This window comes from Artemia sp. Qi Xiang Cuo, chromosome 9 (assembly GCF_049724085.1).
Source record: "Artemia sp. Qi Xiang Cuo chromosome 9, ASM4972408v1, whole genome shotgun sequence".
Lineage (NCBI taxonomy): Eukaryota > Metazoa > Arthropoda > Branchiopoda > Anostraca > Artemiidae > Artemia > Artemia sp. Qi Xiang Cuo.
Window position 1 is genome coordinate 9,426,866 of NC_142802.1, and position 18,582 is coordinate 9,445,447.

An 18,582-nucleotide genomic window follows, 5' to 3' on the forward strand; every position below is an offset into this window, starting at 1 on the left:
CAACTTCCCTCACAAAAAAAAGCCTCGATGCATGCTCGGAGGGTTCTTGTGTTTTATTAATTTTCGGTTACTATGTTATAGATTTTTTTTTTCTGCAGCTCCAGGCCTGCTGAAAATTATATGAATAAATCTGTGACGTAGTAAAAATTCACACTCCTTGGTTGGGAATTGGACCCACCGTCGTCAAATTTTAAAGTTACCAACCTAAAAAAAAAGGAAAAAGATCCTACTAGCCAAATTTCTAAGGTTTTGCAGACCCTCCGGATATTTTAAAACAAAACAAGGAAGAAAGAGACAATTTTGGAGGACTTTGAATATAATCTTGGTACCTAAATGTGTTGTTGTGGCACATCATGCGTACGTGTGGCACCTCGTATGTCGTGGAAGTAACATTGGCACCTAAATGTATTTTCCTATTAAACACTATTATTTTGTTTTTTGGTCATTAAGGCGTAATGCTACTTATGAATAATAGTAGGCTAGCCACTACCACTTCACTATCTACCTCAAAGCAAGCACCGTAAAAGCATGTGGTCACTTGAGCACACAGCAATTAGTGTTAATTTTTTTGAGGGGGGGAGGAGAAAAATGTTAGAAATTGATTTTGAATATTTAAAAAATAAAGATTAACAGTGAATGAGAGGAAAACAAGAAAAAGAAAGGGAAAGATGTAGAAAACTAATAATAGAATAGACTAAATAATTTCCTGGTAATAAAAGGAGAATTAAAAAAGGGGAAGAATAACTTATTTTATTAATTAAATAAAAAAACAAGTTTTTTCAGTTTTTTCTTGGTAGTAAAGGAAAAAAAAGGAAAGTAATCACTTCTTTTAATAGTTAAGTAAAAAAACAACAAGTTTTTTGTTTGATAAGACTTCAAAAATGCATTTGAATTAAGGCATATAAGTCAACTTGACAAGTTCGGTGAATAGGCTCTTTATTGAATTATGTGACTTCCGAAAAAAAAAAAAAAAAAAAAAAAAAAAAATACATAGCATCTATGAAGAAGCATACTCTTCACGAAAATAAACTTACCGTCTTTTATCAATCACACTCATCAAAGATATATAACCAGTCCTTTGTGTATTCCAGAGATATAGTCAATAGTCGCTATATATTCAGCATTTCCAAAAAATAAGTTTTTTCTAAGAAAAGTTATAAGCCATTTTAAAACCCAGGATAAGCAGAAATAAAGTAATACAATGGTTTAAACTTAAAACGAACAGAAATGGTATTAATAAATAAACGGAACCTAAAATACAACAAAAATTAAGATGAATAGTGATTAGGACTACCACCCCCCATAAACCTTCCAACGGCCAAAGTGTAGTTTACACTTTAGTGAAAACAAAATATACTACCGTTAACTTGACTATTTTCAACAAAATGGCTACACCGAACTTTGAATTCGATATCTTTCAGGGCTATGGAGGGCAGAGGCCAGTAGCAAAAACAGGTGCAATGTTTAACTCTAATTGCTTTCAACTCTTTAAAAACACTAGAACTTTCAATTTCCAATCGATTCAGCCTCTCCGAAATTCTTCAAACTATCCCTTATCTAAAAAGTGATTGGGAAGAAAATGGAAAGTAATATATTCCAGGGCTATGGCTCTAAACTTAGACAGCGCTAGAGCAGTGCCACTGAAAAATAAAATTAAATTGGCACACATTTACAAGTTAATTTATGCGTTATAGAGTGTATTTGAAAGAATTGAGCGTATTTGATTCCTACTTAACAGGGATTTTTATTTTATACTTTGGGATTCAAGTTTCTATATTATGATAAGGTTGTTTGATTGACATTTTTATTTTTAAAGATAACATTTCCTTTTGTTCACCTGCATGTCCGTTACTTGCATGTTCATGATTACTTTATTGTGTTCCCAGCACCTGGCGCTTTTCAAATTCCCCATGGCAGCTTTATGCAACCTATGGCAACTGTGCAACCCTGTGATGTCCGCCCTGTTAGTCGTGAAGGTATGTGCACATGATTTTTCTTTCTTTTTGCTTATAAAAGTTTCTCTTAGGGCCAAAAGAATGCGGATCGTTTTAATTTCTTTCAACTCCAGAATTTGGCACCGTAAGTCTTAGAAAAGATTAAAAATCTGAAATTCCTCTTTTTTTTATAAACTCTGTGCCTTTAAGCACATAGGAAGATATAGTGCCACCGTCATCACCAAAAATTATTTGAGCACTCATCCCTCACAATTTTAAATTAACTATGTATGGTATAAACGTTGTTGTGTCCAACACTGCATTCAACAGGCTGCATTCAACACTCATCCGCATATTTACTGATTTATTACTACGGGGATTCGGTACCATAAAGCTATAGCCTATCTCGTCCATAATAAACTTTTTTAGTTTAAGTTGCCAAACTATTTAGAATTGACTGAGCGGTCTTGCCAAAACTTGTAGAGTTTGGATAGGAGATAGGCTATCCAAATAAACGACAGAAAACTAAAACCCATCATTTACTTTCCCTGAAATCTTAGGAAAACCTTGTAACTTCTCTTTTTTTGCGCCGGAGATACAGATATTTAGTTTTAGGAAAACTTAAATCATTAGGAAGTGTAAATTTGTTTTTCGATCAACGGAGCAGAACTTTTTTTTCAAAAAGTAAGGAGCGACCCTTCTCAATAGTAACCGAAACTCTAAAAAACGGAATATTGATACCAATAGATACATCAAAAGGACGACATTTTTATGCTGATTTCAAATATATAAGTTTCATGAAGTTTAGTCTTACCCATCCAAACTTACGCGCCTGAGAAAATTTGCCTTATTTTCGAAAAAAGGGAGAAAAAACCCTAAAAGAACTTTAATGAAAATTACACCATCAGATTCAGCGTATCCAAGAACCCTACTATCGAAGTTTCAAGCTCCTATCTGCAAAAATGTGGAATTTGTATTTTTTTTTTTGCCAGAAGAAAGATCACGGATCCGTGTTTATTTGTTTGTTGACTCTGTCTTACAACTTCATTTTTTAAAACAATAAAAAACTCTAGCGTAAAGAGCGAGGCGTTGAGGAGGGGACAACCCCTTTCATTTGCGGAATAATTTCCGTTGGTTTTGAGTTTTAATGTCGCTCCTTACTTTCAGTTAAAAAAAACTTGTTTTTTTTTATCAAACAGTTCGTGGTAGAACTGTAAGTAAGGAGCGACCCGGCTCAATGGTAACCGAAAGTCTAAAAAACTGAATTTTGATACCAATAGATGCATCAAAAGAATCAGATTTTAATTGTTATTTCAAATATATAGGTTTCATCAAGTTTAATCTTACCCATCAAAAGATACGCGCCTGAGAAAATTTGGCTTATTTTCGAAACAAGGGGAAAAGACCCCCTAAAAGTTATAGAACCTTAATGAAAATCACACCATCATATTCAGCGTATCAGAGAACCCTACTGTAGAAGTTTCAAGCTCCTAACTACAAAATTGTGGAATTTTCGATTTTTTGCCAGAAGAAAGATCACGGATGCGTGTTTATTTGTTTGTTTTTTTTTTCTTTGTCCCAGGGGTAATCGTATTGACCCAGTGGTCCTAGAATATCGTAGGAAGGCTCATTGGAACAGAAATTTGAAGTTCTAGTGCCGTTTTTAAGTGACCAAAAAAATAGAGGGCAACTAAGCCCCCTCCCACGCTCATTTTTTCCCCAAAGTCACCCGCTCAAAATTCTGAGATAGCTATTTTGTTTAGTATGGTCGAAAATGTGATAACTATGTTTTTTAGGATGACTTAATCCCCCGAAGCCCCCGGGGGGAGGGCTGAAAGTTATGAACTTTACCCAATGTTAACATATAGCATTGGTTATTGGGAAGATTACATACGTTTTCAGGGGGAATTTTTTATGGTAGTGGGGGGTGGGGGTGGTTCGCGGATTATGTGGGAGGATCTTTCCATGAAGGAAGTTTTCATGGGGAAAGGGACATTGCTATGAAGGGGGCGCCGGACTCCCCAGCATTATTTAAAAATAAATCCGAAATTAAATATAAAAAAAACAAGTTTTTCAACTGAAAGTAAGGAGCAACATCAAAACTTAAAATGAACAGAAAATATTAGCTATATGATTGGGCTCATCCCCTAGTCAATACCTCGCTCTTTAAGCCAAGCATTTTTTAGTACTTTCATGAGAGCTATTTATTCTAATTAACGGCCTTTGTGATTAAGAGGTCATTTTTAAAGAATTGTAACAAAATTCGAACTTTAGCTTAAAGAGTAAGGTTTTGACTAGGGGGCAAACCCCCTAATATACGTATTAAAAATATATTAAAATAGAGGTTCGATACGTCAGTTAATTCGTAAGTTACGTATATTTATTACTAATAAAAACGTTCGTAAATAAAATTCAACAAGTTTCGAGAAAGCCTTTTAACCAAATAAAAGTAAAATTAATATGCAAATTTTTTTTTAATTATTTTTTTACAGTGAGCCAAAATCAAAACCTCTAGTAATTAAAAACGTTCAGAAATTAAAAAAAAACAAGTTTTTTTAACTGAAAGTAAGCAGCGACATCAAAACTAAAACGAACAGAAATTATTCCGTATATGAAAGGGGCCTTCCCCTCCTCAGCGCCTCGCTCTTTACGCTAAAGTTTGACTTTCTCACAACTCTATTTTTTTAAACAATAAAAATTTTTAGTTTAAAGAGCGAGGCGCTGAGGAGGGGACAGCCCCTTTCATACACGGAATAATATCTGTTCGTTTTAAGTTTTAATGTCACTCCTTACTTTCATTTAAAAAAACTTGTTTTTTTTATTTAATTGAATTAAAATTCTCTTTGTGCTAAACCTTACTTTTCTGAATACATTTTCTCGCAGATTCTTCTTAAAAAACGCACCGTTTTCCATAAAAACGCACCGTTTTCCACCAAGTGGCAGCTGCATTGTTTGGCTAGTTCATCGTTTAGTATTTTCAGCATTATTAAAGCTCCTGCCTTGGTCATCTTCTAAAAACTTCACAAAGGTGTTGAGAAATTTTCATAGCTTAGTGTGGTCCGCATCAGTAGTTGTCTCCCTGTCCCCTCTCTCTCTTTTTGTCTCCCTTTCTCTCATACAGTATCTCACTCTACTACCTCGTCGCTTTTTCTCCGCTTTTATTTTACCGAACACCGATCTGTTCCTCATATCTTACTTTGTATAATTGTTAATTGTCTGTAACTCCCAGCCAATCACTAATCTGAAAACAGTCATGCTGCGTTATACAACGGGCACCTAAGGCCTTAAACTAAGTGAGTATTTGCTAAGTTACAGTTCATTGGTTTCCTTCCTCACAAGAGAGCAAAGGCAACGTTTTTTCCCTTCTTTATGCCTTTAACCTAAGCTAATTATAATATGAATATTCTGAATATCATAAGTACAAATATTGATCCCATATTTTATTTACAGATCACTTTATCAAGGATTCTTCCTCCAAGCGCTTTGCAGTTCTTTTCCATTATCTGAGCATAACACCCGGCTATTCCTAAAAAATAATTTCATTCCAGATAATGTTTTTCCTTATAGATTTCCTTCTGTCATTTTTCATACCCCTTTATTTAATATAGCGTATTAGAGGCAAAAAACGAGCATAAATACTATCAAAGTATCTTACATCTCCTAGCTTTCTAATGTCCCTATAGAAATTTGCATAAAAAAGAAGGAAACTTGGAGAGGAATCGACCTGGAAAAACGCTCTTTAGAAAGAGCAATAGAGGGTAAATTTACATAAATATAAGACAGAAAAAGGTAATTGCCTCAGGCTCGTAGAATTTACAACGTGGCGAAGTTTACACAAGAAAAAAAGAAGATGGGATAATTAGAAGGAGAGTGCTTTTTCTTATTTCATGGAGTAAATTAAGCAGTAAACCTTTTTTTTTTATGGGAAAAAAAAATACTTCTAATAGAGTGAATTCCAACATGTCTTCCGCTAAAATGACAATTAGAAAAGATAAAATTTTAATTGGATGAAAAGGAGAGGGGCAAATAAATAGGGATTATTATCTAATTAATTTTGTTGAAATTAATGGTCTTTCTTGAATTAACATTTCTGCATCCTAGAGTCCTTGGTAGGGACAAATAGCATTGCAAACCAAAGGTTTTGACTGTCTAGCATAAGTGTATGTCTAGTCAGAGACGGTTTTCAGGGGATACAGATATGCACTTGCCCCGGGTACAGAAATTTTAGTGGTAAAAAAATTCAAATAAATAATTCGACGGTTATTATCTTTTTTAAATTTTGAAATTCTATTTTTATCAAAATAAAATAGAGGGTACATTTGGTAGTAAGTATAAGCAAATTCGACCCGAAATTTTCATTTTTCCTATTCATCACCATTCTTTGAAAAAAAAAAGTAAGTAGACAGAAGTATAGCAATCTTAGACTGGGTTTTACACGAAAAGTAAGTAGACCTAATTAGAGAATTAGAAGCAATCAATTAGGACGAGATAATTCATAATTTTGTACGAGGCTAAAGTAAGAAAAGCTAGATTTAAATAAATAGAAAAGTTTGTCAATAAAATAAACTTTTGTTAAAATTTATCCTGAAATTTTGGGAGACATGAGGGGGGAAGGCACTAATCAAGATTTTTCTACAGGCGCAAGAGAGGTCAGAACCACCACAGTGTCTAGTAGTGATCATGGTGGGAATAAAAGTAGCAGCATAGTCTCACGCTAACTCGGACCAGAACAATTGTACTCGAACAAGCACTATTATTCAAACAGTTTTGTTTAATTTTCCCTATGAATATCTCAGAGGCCTTGTGTGAAAAATATAGCTATGAGAACTAAAAATTTGATTATTTAAGTGATGGCAAGTAGGGGTTATGGTGGTAGTAACATAATCAGCACTTTTGCGCACTGGTCGGACTGGAAAGGTCAGACTAATCCTAGTGAAAGGTATGTAACGCATTTGTTAAAACACCTCAGAATTTTTGATCCCAGCTATATCAACATTTGACAAGTTCATTCAGCTGCAAACTCACTTTATTTTTACAAGTTCTCTATTCGTTCTCAACTTAATATTCAATTGAAATTAATTCAATTCATTCAGTATCAGAGTTTTCCAAATATGAAGGAAATCAGGTACTTTGGCTCTATGATTCTCTGTCACGAACTGAACAGATTTATTTATAAACTACTATAAAATTAATATCTCTTACAACAATTACCAAATGAAGGAAGTGGAGGTAGTCTGCCAAAGAATTGCCCCCTCCACCCTCAGTTTTTTACACTCAAATGTAACTTCCTCCCTCTTAACTGAAAATACTTCAGGGTGCAAAGAATATCGCCAGCCCGTAAATGTAGGTGTTTTATTCACAGATTGCATTTTAAGACTTTTTTTTAAAGCAAATGCAACAGAAAAATCTATTCTTGAGGCCAGCATATTTAGTTTTTTTCTGTTTTTTTTTTCTAGGATTATTTTTCCAAAAGAAACTTAAAAAAATTCATCAAAATTTGTTTATATTCATTTTTGTTACATTTCTACGAGTCGAAAAATTACTTCGCGTGGGTTTAAACCCCCTAACCCCCATGAATACGGCTTTGCTTGATGTATTGTTAGAATAAACGAATTAATTTTAGCAGAGCAATTGTTCTTGAAATTTTGTACAACAGTGGAGTATAATCAAGTTTTGGCTCAGAGATCGGGGGGCTGAGGTGACGCAGCCCTCCTCACATGCAAAATAACTTCTGTTCAATTTGAGTTTAAATGTCAATCCTCACTTTATTTACAGATGTTTCTGTTTTTAATTTGTGTCAGTTTTTGGTAAACAAATTACTACGAAGGAGCTCTCACTCCAACTGCCCATGCCATTCAGCTAAAATATAGCTTTTCTATAATATTGCTTCGAAAATGAAAATTGACCCTGAAAAACATGGCCTCTTTAGATTTTAATTAATCAACATAAACTGACTAATTAATAATGTACAGTTAGATGCGTTAATGTTGGTTGAAAAAATAGAACGATTAAAATGATTAACCTAAAAATAAAACTGCTCAATTTCCCGTTATTTTGTATTAGCACTATCACCAAAGGTTAGTAAAAGAAACAACGTCAGGCAAAATTCCTATTTCTGAAACATCTCCAATAATAATCAATAAGTTGTAATAACAACCGAAATTTTCACCCTAACAGACCGTCAAACCTGGTTCCCCTTCGATATTTTGTAGTCCCAAATTTATTTGCTCTCTTATTAGCAACGTTTTCTCTGTTTCTTTTTTGGAATTGTTTTCTAAATATTTACTTTATAGCCATGAAAACATAAAGTTAAGAAATTCTAATCAAGATGGTCAACAATTTTAATCAATATTGATGAACAAATTATTGACGATAAAATAGTTGAACAAACACTATAGAGTTTTTTTTCACCAGTGTGTTCTGCGTTCGATCCCGACTTCGACGTTCATATTTGAAAACTGTTATATTTGACAGGCACCATCTTTCAACAGTGCCTGGCCACAAAACCATACAAGAAGACAAAGCTGAAATATTTGTAAAAATGGACTTAACGCTGAGCCATTTTCGTAAATATTTCTTTTTATTTGTTGTATGACATACGGTGTTATTTCCGTCAATATATTCGAAATTCTTCTACTTCCAGGGACAAATATTTTCTCAATTTCTTCTATTCTTGTTCTTCTAATTAAAATCTTAAAGCTAAGAAAAATTGGAACTTAATATAAGATTTGATGGAAACTTTGATTAATATCAAAGTCATGGGGAATTTTTGAGGGGAAATTGTAGACGGGGAGGGACATTTCCTGAGATGATTTGGCCAGAAATTAAATAAAAAACAAGTTTTTTCAACTTAAAGTAAGGAACAACTTTAAAACTTGAGACGAACAGAAATTATTCCGTAAAAAAGGGGGGATACCCATTCCTCAACCCTTGCTTTTATGCTAAAGTTTGTCTTTTTGTCACAATTCTGTAAGAAAGACTGCTGAAGGGTAGTTGAATTTGAATGAGAAGTATTTTTAAGGAAAGTTAAGAATTTAGCATAAAGAGCGAAGATTGAAGAAGGGGCAACCCCCTCGTATACGGAATAAATTCTGTTTGTTTTAGATTTTAATGTTTTAAGATTTTAATCAGAAAGTCAAATTTCATTTTCACTGTCCTGTGTACTTAAACTGTTTCTTATTTCAGGGTGTTCTATATCTGGCCCTGAAGGATGCAATCTTTTCATTTATCATTTGCCCCAAGAATTTGGTGACGCGGAATTGATGCAAATGTTCCTTCCATTTGGAAACGTGATTAGCTCCAAAGTTTTTATCGATAGAGCAACGAATCAGAGCAAATGTTTTGGTAAGGAGAGAACAAACTTCTCTTTTTTCTAAGTGCTTTTTTTGGCTGAGCTAAAATGGGTTCAAGTTCCTGTTATTTTATCTCTGGAAATGGGGGTGGTTTATCACGCTAGGTTAAATAGAGCAAACAGAGGGGTAAGCAGATTAGAAACGAGGCGCTGCTTTCATTGTATTGCACGAGTCATTATTGTCACATTTGTGGATAAAATTCAAATTTAGGCATGATTATAGCGCCGATGATACATCCCGTGTGTAATCTAGTGACTGGAGCAGTGTTGAACTTTAAAGCGTAAACTTTATGACTTACCAATTAGAGCAAATATTTAAGGCAACATTTTTCAAATTAAAAAAGTTAGAAGCTTGGAACGGCAGTTCTGTTTCTATGATAGACCATACTAAAGATGACGTCATGATCAAGGATAAACGCAGATCAACCATAAATCTTGGATTTTGGTTTTTTATTGACAGGTATTACTGTAGGGTGCGGCCTGGACACATATTATTTTTATATCAGTCCCTTGCAAATCTGTTTTCTAAGCCAATCCCTTGCCATTTCAGTTTTACGCTTCGTTAGTGCTTGCGTGACGTCATAATCAATGATAAATACAGATTATCCATATCTTGGACTTCTGTTATTGACAGGTGAGACTATGGTGTGGTTTTGACATATATTATTTTTAATCCCTTGCCAATCCCTTCTCTGAGCCAATTGCTTGGCATTTCAAATTTATACTTCTTTAGTACAGATGTGACGTCATAACCGAGAAAAACACATTTCATTAATAATTCATGTATTTTTTGTTGTTGACAGATATCACTATGGCACTGACTGGGCGTATATCATGTTTGTAATCAATATTAATGAGTGAATAGAGCATGGGTAAAAGCGTAACGCAAGAATATGTTCGGATAGACTTTTCTTTTTTTCAAACAATACCATTAAAAAAAACTAAATTATTCATAGAAATCGAGACTTTTTGATCAATGCAATGATAGGCAAACCTATACGGGCATCTTAGGTATGTAATCAATAGCTGTTCTCAGTGAAAACGGATCTGAAAAAGTATTTAAGTAATTCAAAATTAAAATCTTCGTAATACAAAAAAAAGAAATCCATACAGTTCCTCCTTACATGTAAGATTTGGCATGATATATATATATATATATATATATATATATATATATATATATATATATATATATATATATATATATATATATATATATATATTAAATTAATTGAATTAAATTCAAATTTTGAAGAAAAGTTGGGAAGTCAAAATAACAAAAATGTATATATCATAACAAGAATATATATATATATATATATATATATATATATATATATATATATATATATATATATATATATATATATATATATATATATATCTTGTTATGATATATATATATATTTGTTTTTTTGACTTCCCAACTTTCTTCAAAATTTGAATTTAATTGCATGTAAGTTACAACAGTGGGCTTTCCCCACTACTTCTAACACAGTCTAAAACACACTTTTTGCCTAGAGTTCCCAAATTTATTTGTTTCCATCGAGCCTTCCCTCTCTTTTTTAAGAAAAATATTCACTCAGAAACACATTCTATGCACTGGTAAATCATTAATGACATGGAAATCTCTCCCAACCACACTTAAACTCAACATTTTTTTCAGAAAGAGAAATATCTTTTGCTATTTTTAATATACATTATTTTTCATAATGTAAGAATTATTCCTTTTTCTTTTTTCTGAGTAAGGCAACGATTTGTTATTTCGATTTCCTCATATTCTACAAAATTTGAAAGAACTTTGCATATAAATCTGTGTCTTTATGACGCAGATATCAACAGCTTAAAAGACTAAAGAACATTGATTTTTTTTTTTAAACATCAAGGAAAGACAGAGCTTTTAGAAATTTTCTAGATTCGCACAGATGTTCACACAGAAGCAATATTTTGGCAATACAATCTGCGATTTTATTTGCTTTGTGAAGGAATTTATTAGGTGGTTAAAACAAATTCAACCTTTATCAGGCAACTTAGCAATTTTCTCGACAACACAAAAAAATCAGCTAAAGATCGCTTAAAATAGGTAGATTTCTTAGTTGACCCAAGAAAAACATCGTAAAAAGAAAAACAATAAACGTATTTCCACAGGTAGTTTTGATACATTTTGGAAACAAATAAAGTGTTGTTCTCATCGGCTTTGATAAACGTAACAGGGCATGTTCGCGGCCCTGTTGAAATTGGTGCATAAGATTCTCCTGCAAAACCCTACAAAACCTACTGAGCCCCAACTTTCAATATTTTGTGTTTAAATATTTTTTTTTAGCTGAGTCTTTTTTTTTTACTTTAAGCTATTGGGTCAGAAATTATCTGGCAAGAAGGAAAAGCACACAAGCCGTGGACCGATCTAAACCAATCTTTTGGTGTCCCTGACAATAACCTTCGCATTTTCCAATTTTTCCTGATAATATCCGACGCATAATGGCTTTGATTTTTGTGTCGGAAAGTAGCTGCATAAGAATACTTTTTTACCAAAATTTTCATTTCGGCAACCAGGAACTCCTTCACTTCATTAAACAGAAGCCTCCAAAATCCAGTGTCAGCATCGATATATTAGAATGATTCCAACATTTCCCCTTTCATTTTTTTTTCTCTGAATTAATGCTTAAATGACTCGCATGTCTTCCCCCTTTTTTACCAGCTAAGGATCCTGTGTGAGGATTAGTACCATATATTCATTTTATATTAACTTCATTATGAGATCCACAGTTTATAGAATTAGCATTATGATCATTTCCTATCTCAACCATTATAAAAACCCGGACCGGGGTGCAAAGGCTCTAGAGAACATTTTTGCATATATAAACAAAAACGGCATTAGATCTCTTCACGGGAAGACAAGCCAGATTTCTCTTGACTGCGAAACTTGGCTTCAACAGTGGAACACTACTTTTGAAGAAATTAATTTTAAATTAATTTATTCCAATACATACATGAAAATCGGTCATTAGTAGTGCAATGTTATTATTAGATGTTTTTAGGAATTAAAAATAGGTTTCGAAGTCTCAAGTTGGTTTCAAAGCCATTTTGAGAAAGTTTCTGCCAAAATACGTGTTCCAGGGTAATTGGACCGCTGATGGCAGATCAAATGAGAGGAGCTGTTTGTACGCGCCGATATATATATATATATATATATATATATATATATATATATATATATATATATATATATATATATATATATATATATATATATATATATATATATATATATATATATATTATATCAGATATATATATATATGATATATATATATATATATAGTATATATATATAGTATAATTTATAAGTTAATACTTAAGATCAGTATGAAATATAAATTTTCTGAATAGTTCCCTAAGAATTTTACGAAAAACACTTCTTAACAGACGTTTGGTATTCTTCTTGATAGGCATATTATGGCTAACTTTTACCAAAGCAACCAATAATTAGAACCCAAGTCCTAAAATTGGTCTCAATCAGGAACCCTTATCGCTATCTAAATTCACAAAGTGCAAAGATTTTCAAACAGAGGTGTTTATTGTTTAAAGTTTAGGAAATGTCTGCCCATTTCATACGAAAATATTGATTGAAAACGAAATTAGTCTTATCTAGAAAATGAATATCGTAGAAAATAAACATCACGACGTGAAAAAAAATGATAAACCATCCAGTGGCTGATCCAGAGGGGGGGGGGCGAGGGGTGCCCCCCTATAGTAGTCTAAAGTAGCGTAATTTACCTAATTAACGCAAGTTTGAATTAATTAAAATTGCTCCTAACGTAAGTTTGTCGGATCGACCTATTTTGCCCCCCCCCCTAAAAAAATCCTGGATCCGCCCCTCAAACCATCACACCTACTCCACCAGTTATTAGAAGAAGAAAAATTCCGTATTTTCACAAATTTCATCAACCCCCGCCCCCTTTTTTATAAAATCCTACATAGGCCGGTCAGTTGAGTCCACTGTATGTAAATAATAGATTAAGTCATAATTTGTATATAAATTAAGTCATACCTGTGAGATGGGACACTTGCAAACCACTTGGCTGGCTCACCAAGTTTTTTTTCTGCTTTCGCAATTACGACTAATGCACTTTGTAACCATTTCTCATTGATTGACGAAGACACACTAACCCGCTAATGCAGAAATAAGTGGGAGGATCTTTTTGTTCGCACCGAGAATGAAGACCAGAAATGATCTGCGATAAACTTACTGGATAATTCTATAAACTGTGATGAGATCTTAACTTGTCGTTGCTTTAATTTTTGAACAGACAACTACAAGGGGCTTTTTTTAGCAAAACTTTACCTTTTCATAGGGTTTAAAACAGCTAGCGCAGTCTTTAAGATAATTATTCAGGTTTTTCGAAGCCATTACCTAGCCTCTAATGTTGTCGCTACTTAGCTCTTTCTACTATGGACTAAAACCCAACGTCAAGATCGCAAGAACGTAAAAAATACATGTTTTTGAAGTTAAGATAATTTCTTTTGAGGGGGATAGAAGGTATCATAGCCTAGGTAGATTTGGCGTAGGAAAAGAAAACAATAACGGTTACAGACTGCTGCAATCCTATTGGTACAGCAATCTAATTATAACCAATACAGTATTTGGCCATAAAATGCCACATAAGTTAACATGGTATTCAAATGTTGTAAGACAGCTAACCTTACTGATTATGTATTGTAAACCGAAGACTGACAGGATCGATACAAGATACTAGGGTATATCGGAGTGGTGTTATTGATGTTAAAAGTAAAGATCACCATCTAATAGTGTTTAGGGTTAATTTAAAGCTCAAATTTCGCAAGGGTAACTACCTTTCCGGACGCTATAACGTTGGCAGAAACCAGGATGAGAATCTGAATGAAACTTTCTAGAAAGAGTTGAATATTAAGCTGGAGAGTTTAAAATTTGACAATGTAGAAGATGGATGGAATAATTTTAAGAAGATAGTTTGTAAAGCGGCTGATGGTGGTTTTTTTTTTTTTTTTTTTTTTTTTTTTTTTTTTTTTTTTTTAATAGAGAAATCACTTTATTTACATAAATATTTACAAACTTCCAGAAGCCTGGTCATCCAAGAAATGATAATTAGAATGAGTCTTAGGGAAGATATTTAGAAACACAGCTAGGAATATTAGTGAAAATGCTTTACGTTTAATAAAGAAGAGGAGGGGCTTGTACAAGATTTATCTGAGTGATAGATCATATGAAAATAAGAGGAATGCAAAGCTAGAAGAGAAAGCATTAAAATATGAAATAAGGATTTGAGAACTGGAGACTATGGATAAAATCACCGAAGATCTGAAAGATTCAGCCAGACGGCATAGTTGTAAAATATTGTATTTGTATTTTAATAAATATAAAGGGAATAGTCAATCTGCACTTGCCCTAGGAAAAGATGGGAAAGGGGCCGCAGTTACTGATAAGGAAAGAGTTATAGAAAGATGGGCAGAAAGTTTCGAGAATGTGATAAACCGTAATAGAGTTATAGAAAGAGATGAGGAAAAGAATGAAAAACTGTGATACTTTTGGCGCGAAGGAAGATTTATTTTGTGAGGAAGAATTAGTTACAGTAATAAAGGGTTGAAATAATAATAAGGTCCCTGGTGCTGATAGCTGGTAATTGAGTTTTTTAAATATGGTCGTTATGGTGTTAGAGATAAGCCGCTGAATATTATCAATACGATTTTTTTAATTAAAAAAAATACTTAGCGATCTTAGGAAACTCTAATTAAACAGCTCTATAAAAAGGTAATAAGAGAAAGTGTGGTTTTTGTAGGAAGCAAATTACTTAGTATGATGATTGTTTTTATGCTTAGAGATACTGTAGATAAAGTTTTATGAGAAGAACAGTTAGGTTTTAGGAAGGGTAGAGTATGCGCCGACCAGATTTTTGCTGATAATTTAAGCATCCTAGATGAAAATGTTAGCAAAATGAAAGAACTGTTTGAGGTTTTGTCAATTGGGGGTGCAAGAATAGGTTTGAAAATTATTGTTAAGAAGACTAAGTCGCCAAGATTAGCAATAAGAGAAGGTGAGAAGGTGATGTTGGATAACAAGAAGATTGATCAAGTGGACAGTTTTACGGCCCAGGGTGATTCTTTCATAGTTGAAAGAGTTTGGAAGAATAGGAAGATAAGTCTGCAAACCAAAATTACAATGTTGGAAGCTACAGTGATGACAGTCAGGGTCAAGTATGTTTCCGAAGCGTGGGTACTCCGAAAAATAGAGGAGGATTTGTTAGATGTTTCCCAGAGAGACTACCTGCGGGTTGTTTCGGGTGCCCAGCTGACTGACCGTATTTTAAACAGTAGTCTGTACGAAAAATATGGTTCAATCAAGCTTTCTGGGGCTTTAACGAGAAAAAGGTTGAGATGGCTAGGGCACGTTTTGCGGGTAAAGGATGACAGATTGCCAAAGATTGTCCTTGTTGTTCAACGTAAACGAAAAATAGGTTGTCCCCGAATGGGATGGGAGGATGTCATAAGAAAAGATTTAAGGGAAATGGGCACTTCCAGGGAGGTTGTAAAGAGGTAGGCTTCGTATAGATCAGGGACGGAGGAGGCGTCAACACAGCTAGGCGTGCCTAGCTGTGATGACCTCAGACGGCTTTGTGCTGCAGTGAGCTATTATTAGTATGAGTAGTCTCTCTAGGGGCTATTCACTTTCCGCAACCTGGTGATCATCTTGGAGTCCCGTATGTGCCACACAGTTCTGCCAGGCGTGGCGCAGTTGCACCAAGATTGACACACTTTATCCACGCTTGACACATGTCATCTGGTGTACGTGGGTTTCTGAATGTTGGCAACTCCTTGCTCCCTTTTTGACCCGCTGGATCGGCTTTAATACTTTTGCTAATGTCCTCAGTTTACTTTTTGAAGAATTTATTGTAATTTTATTGCTATTATTTTCATTGTTGTGTCTTGACAGCCTCAGCAAGCTAAATGAGAAGTAAGGATGTACCCTGGACAATATTCAAAAATCGAGATATATGAATCAAGAGTCAGACTATAGTCACGCTTGTGGATCAGTCACTGCAGATCAAATTTTGGCTGGATCAGCCATAAAATTGCAGCTTGAAATTTCACCCTAGTTCAGCTTATTGTCTATAGTATTCTGTAATTCTTTTTTGTATCTGCAACGTCTAGGGGTAGGGGTGGATCTAGAGCAAATTCTTGGGGGGGCAATGTTATAAGGGCGCAATAAGCAAAATATCGGGAAAGCCCAATATCACAAGGGTGCCTGACCAAATGGGTTATTTCTGGCCAAACGAAAAGCAGGTTTTCCCCGAATGGGCTAAGAATAGGTAATAAGGAAGGATTTATAGGACTTTTGAACTTCTTGGAATCGCTGCTTGATTAGTATGTAAACTTTCGAATTAACCTTTATACATTTTTTATGTTGCCCTTCGTGTGTTTTTTACTTCAAGTTTACTCTTTATATTAGCAATTTATTCAAGGAAGAGATTTAATCCCATATTCTGCTATTAAAATAAAAAAAGAATCATAGATAACTCAAAATAAGTAAATTTTAATTATCAAAAGCCCTCATTTGCAGGGGTGCTAGCCGAGTGGGTGGGGCGCAGGATTTGGAATCCTTTGTCCGAAGGGCAAAGGTTCAATTCCTGGTGTGGCTAGTTATTATTTTTGGGACGGGGGTCAGTGGCGTGACTCTGTAAGCTCAGCCAGAGTCGATTCAGCTCTAAATGGGTACTTGAAGAAATCTGGGAAGGTAAGCAGGAAGGGTGTGCGAAAGCCCAGGCTGGCACCCAATTCCCCTTTGCACTTACTGGCGGAAGGGCCTTGAAACGGAGATCCGCACTGTCGGTTTGGACTTTAAGGGACCGTATCCTTTACCTTTTCTTTTTTTTTCCTTGGCAGGGGAGATGAATCTCATGCAAAATATCATGCGTTGTGCTTTTTATGGCTTTTTTATGGCTAAGACCTTTTCCCTCAAATCCTTCAAAGCAAATCATGAGAAATGGTTTTTAAAGGAATTACCCGTAGCATCATCTTTTTAGCACTCTTTAATGATATCTATACTTTTTATTGCCATGCCTCAGAACTGCACACAGATACCAAAATAACACTTTTACGATGTTTCTATTTTCCCTGTTGCGTTTAACATTATGGACTTTCTGTGGGGCAATGTACTACAAAAGACTTATTATGACCAGGGATTACACCAGAGAGTAGGACCAATAAAATTCTCACCTCGTTTACACAAACCGAGTCATGCTAATGGTAAAGATCACGAAAGAACATAAAAGCATATCAAATCAGCCCTGCCTTGTCACGCAAATATAAATCACCTTTCATATTTTCTTGACGGTGTTGCCACTTCTGTTGCTATGGAATTATTTGGAAATGACTGAAAAATATATCTTGACGGTGGACCAAAAACACATCATCAAAATTACTGACAGTGGAAAGAAGAGTGAAAATCTAAAAGGCTAGAAAAAAAGTTGAACAAATTTCAAATTATTTGTGCTGCAATCATTTACATAAACTGTTAATATTATTGAAAGAGATACGGTTTAACTTCTAAGAAAGTTGTGTGACAATATTATATATATATTTTGATCTAGTTTAAGGTAGCGATCCGATATATAGTTTGATTAATTTAATCTTGTAAATATCAGAAAATGGAGAACATTGGAACATTGACTATGGAATTATAGTTGAACATGCTGAGTAACTTAAAAACAGAATTTCTATGATTTTAAGTTCATTTTTATATTTAATCCTTTTGCTTTATGTGATTGTTCAGTATCTGCAACTTCCACCAAACTATTAATTTTAAAACAATCACGTGTTGTTGTAAATATGTTGCCTGAAGCCTAAAGGCAAGCAAGCATTTCGTATTATAGATTACATACTGTCAGAAGGTTTGTTTAAGTAGGCGGTGAATTATATATTTTTAAGGCCCCGTTTTTGTCTCATGGCTCGGGGGTCGATTTAAAACTTTTGGGAACAACTTCTTTCAGTGGAGGTGGTTGTAAGGAGAAGGTTATAAGGGTCCTGGAGAAGGACACATCCTTCCCCACTTAGGATTTTGTGCCTGGGGAAGGAAGTAAAATATTTTTCTCCGGTCCTCACAATAGAATGCAAACCACTTTTTTTTATATTATCTTTTTACCGACTGTGACAAGGTCTTTGGCGAGTTATAAATAAGCTTAAATTCTTTGTATATAAGCTTATTCCTTGTATATTGGAGCTTTATTAAGTTATAAATAAGCTCCAATATAAGCCTTGAAGGCG

At 34.1% G+C, this 18,582-nt stretch overlaps 1 protein-coding gene across 3 annotated transcripts in view; it reads left to right on the top strand.

The window, feature by feature from the left end:
• The window catches only part of LOC148948297 (CUGBP Elav-like family member 3-A), a 280,271-nt gene that overhangs the window by 250,608 nt on the left and 11,081 nt on the right, over nt 1-18,582 (top strand). For 2 of the 3 annotated variants that reach the window (XM_089094277.1, XM_089094279.1), the window contains 2 exons: nt 1,887-1,976; nt 9,120-9,278. In XM_089094277.1, coding sequence (XP_088950403.1) covers nt 1,887-1,976; nt 9,120-9,278 — 249 coding nt within the window. The remainder of the gene's footprint in view (nt 1-1,886; nt 1,977-9,119; nt 9,279-18,582) is intronic. The other variant, XM_089094278.1, reaches the window with a different exon arrangement.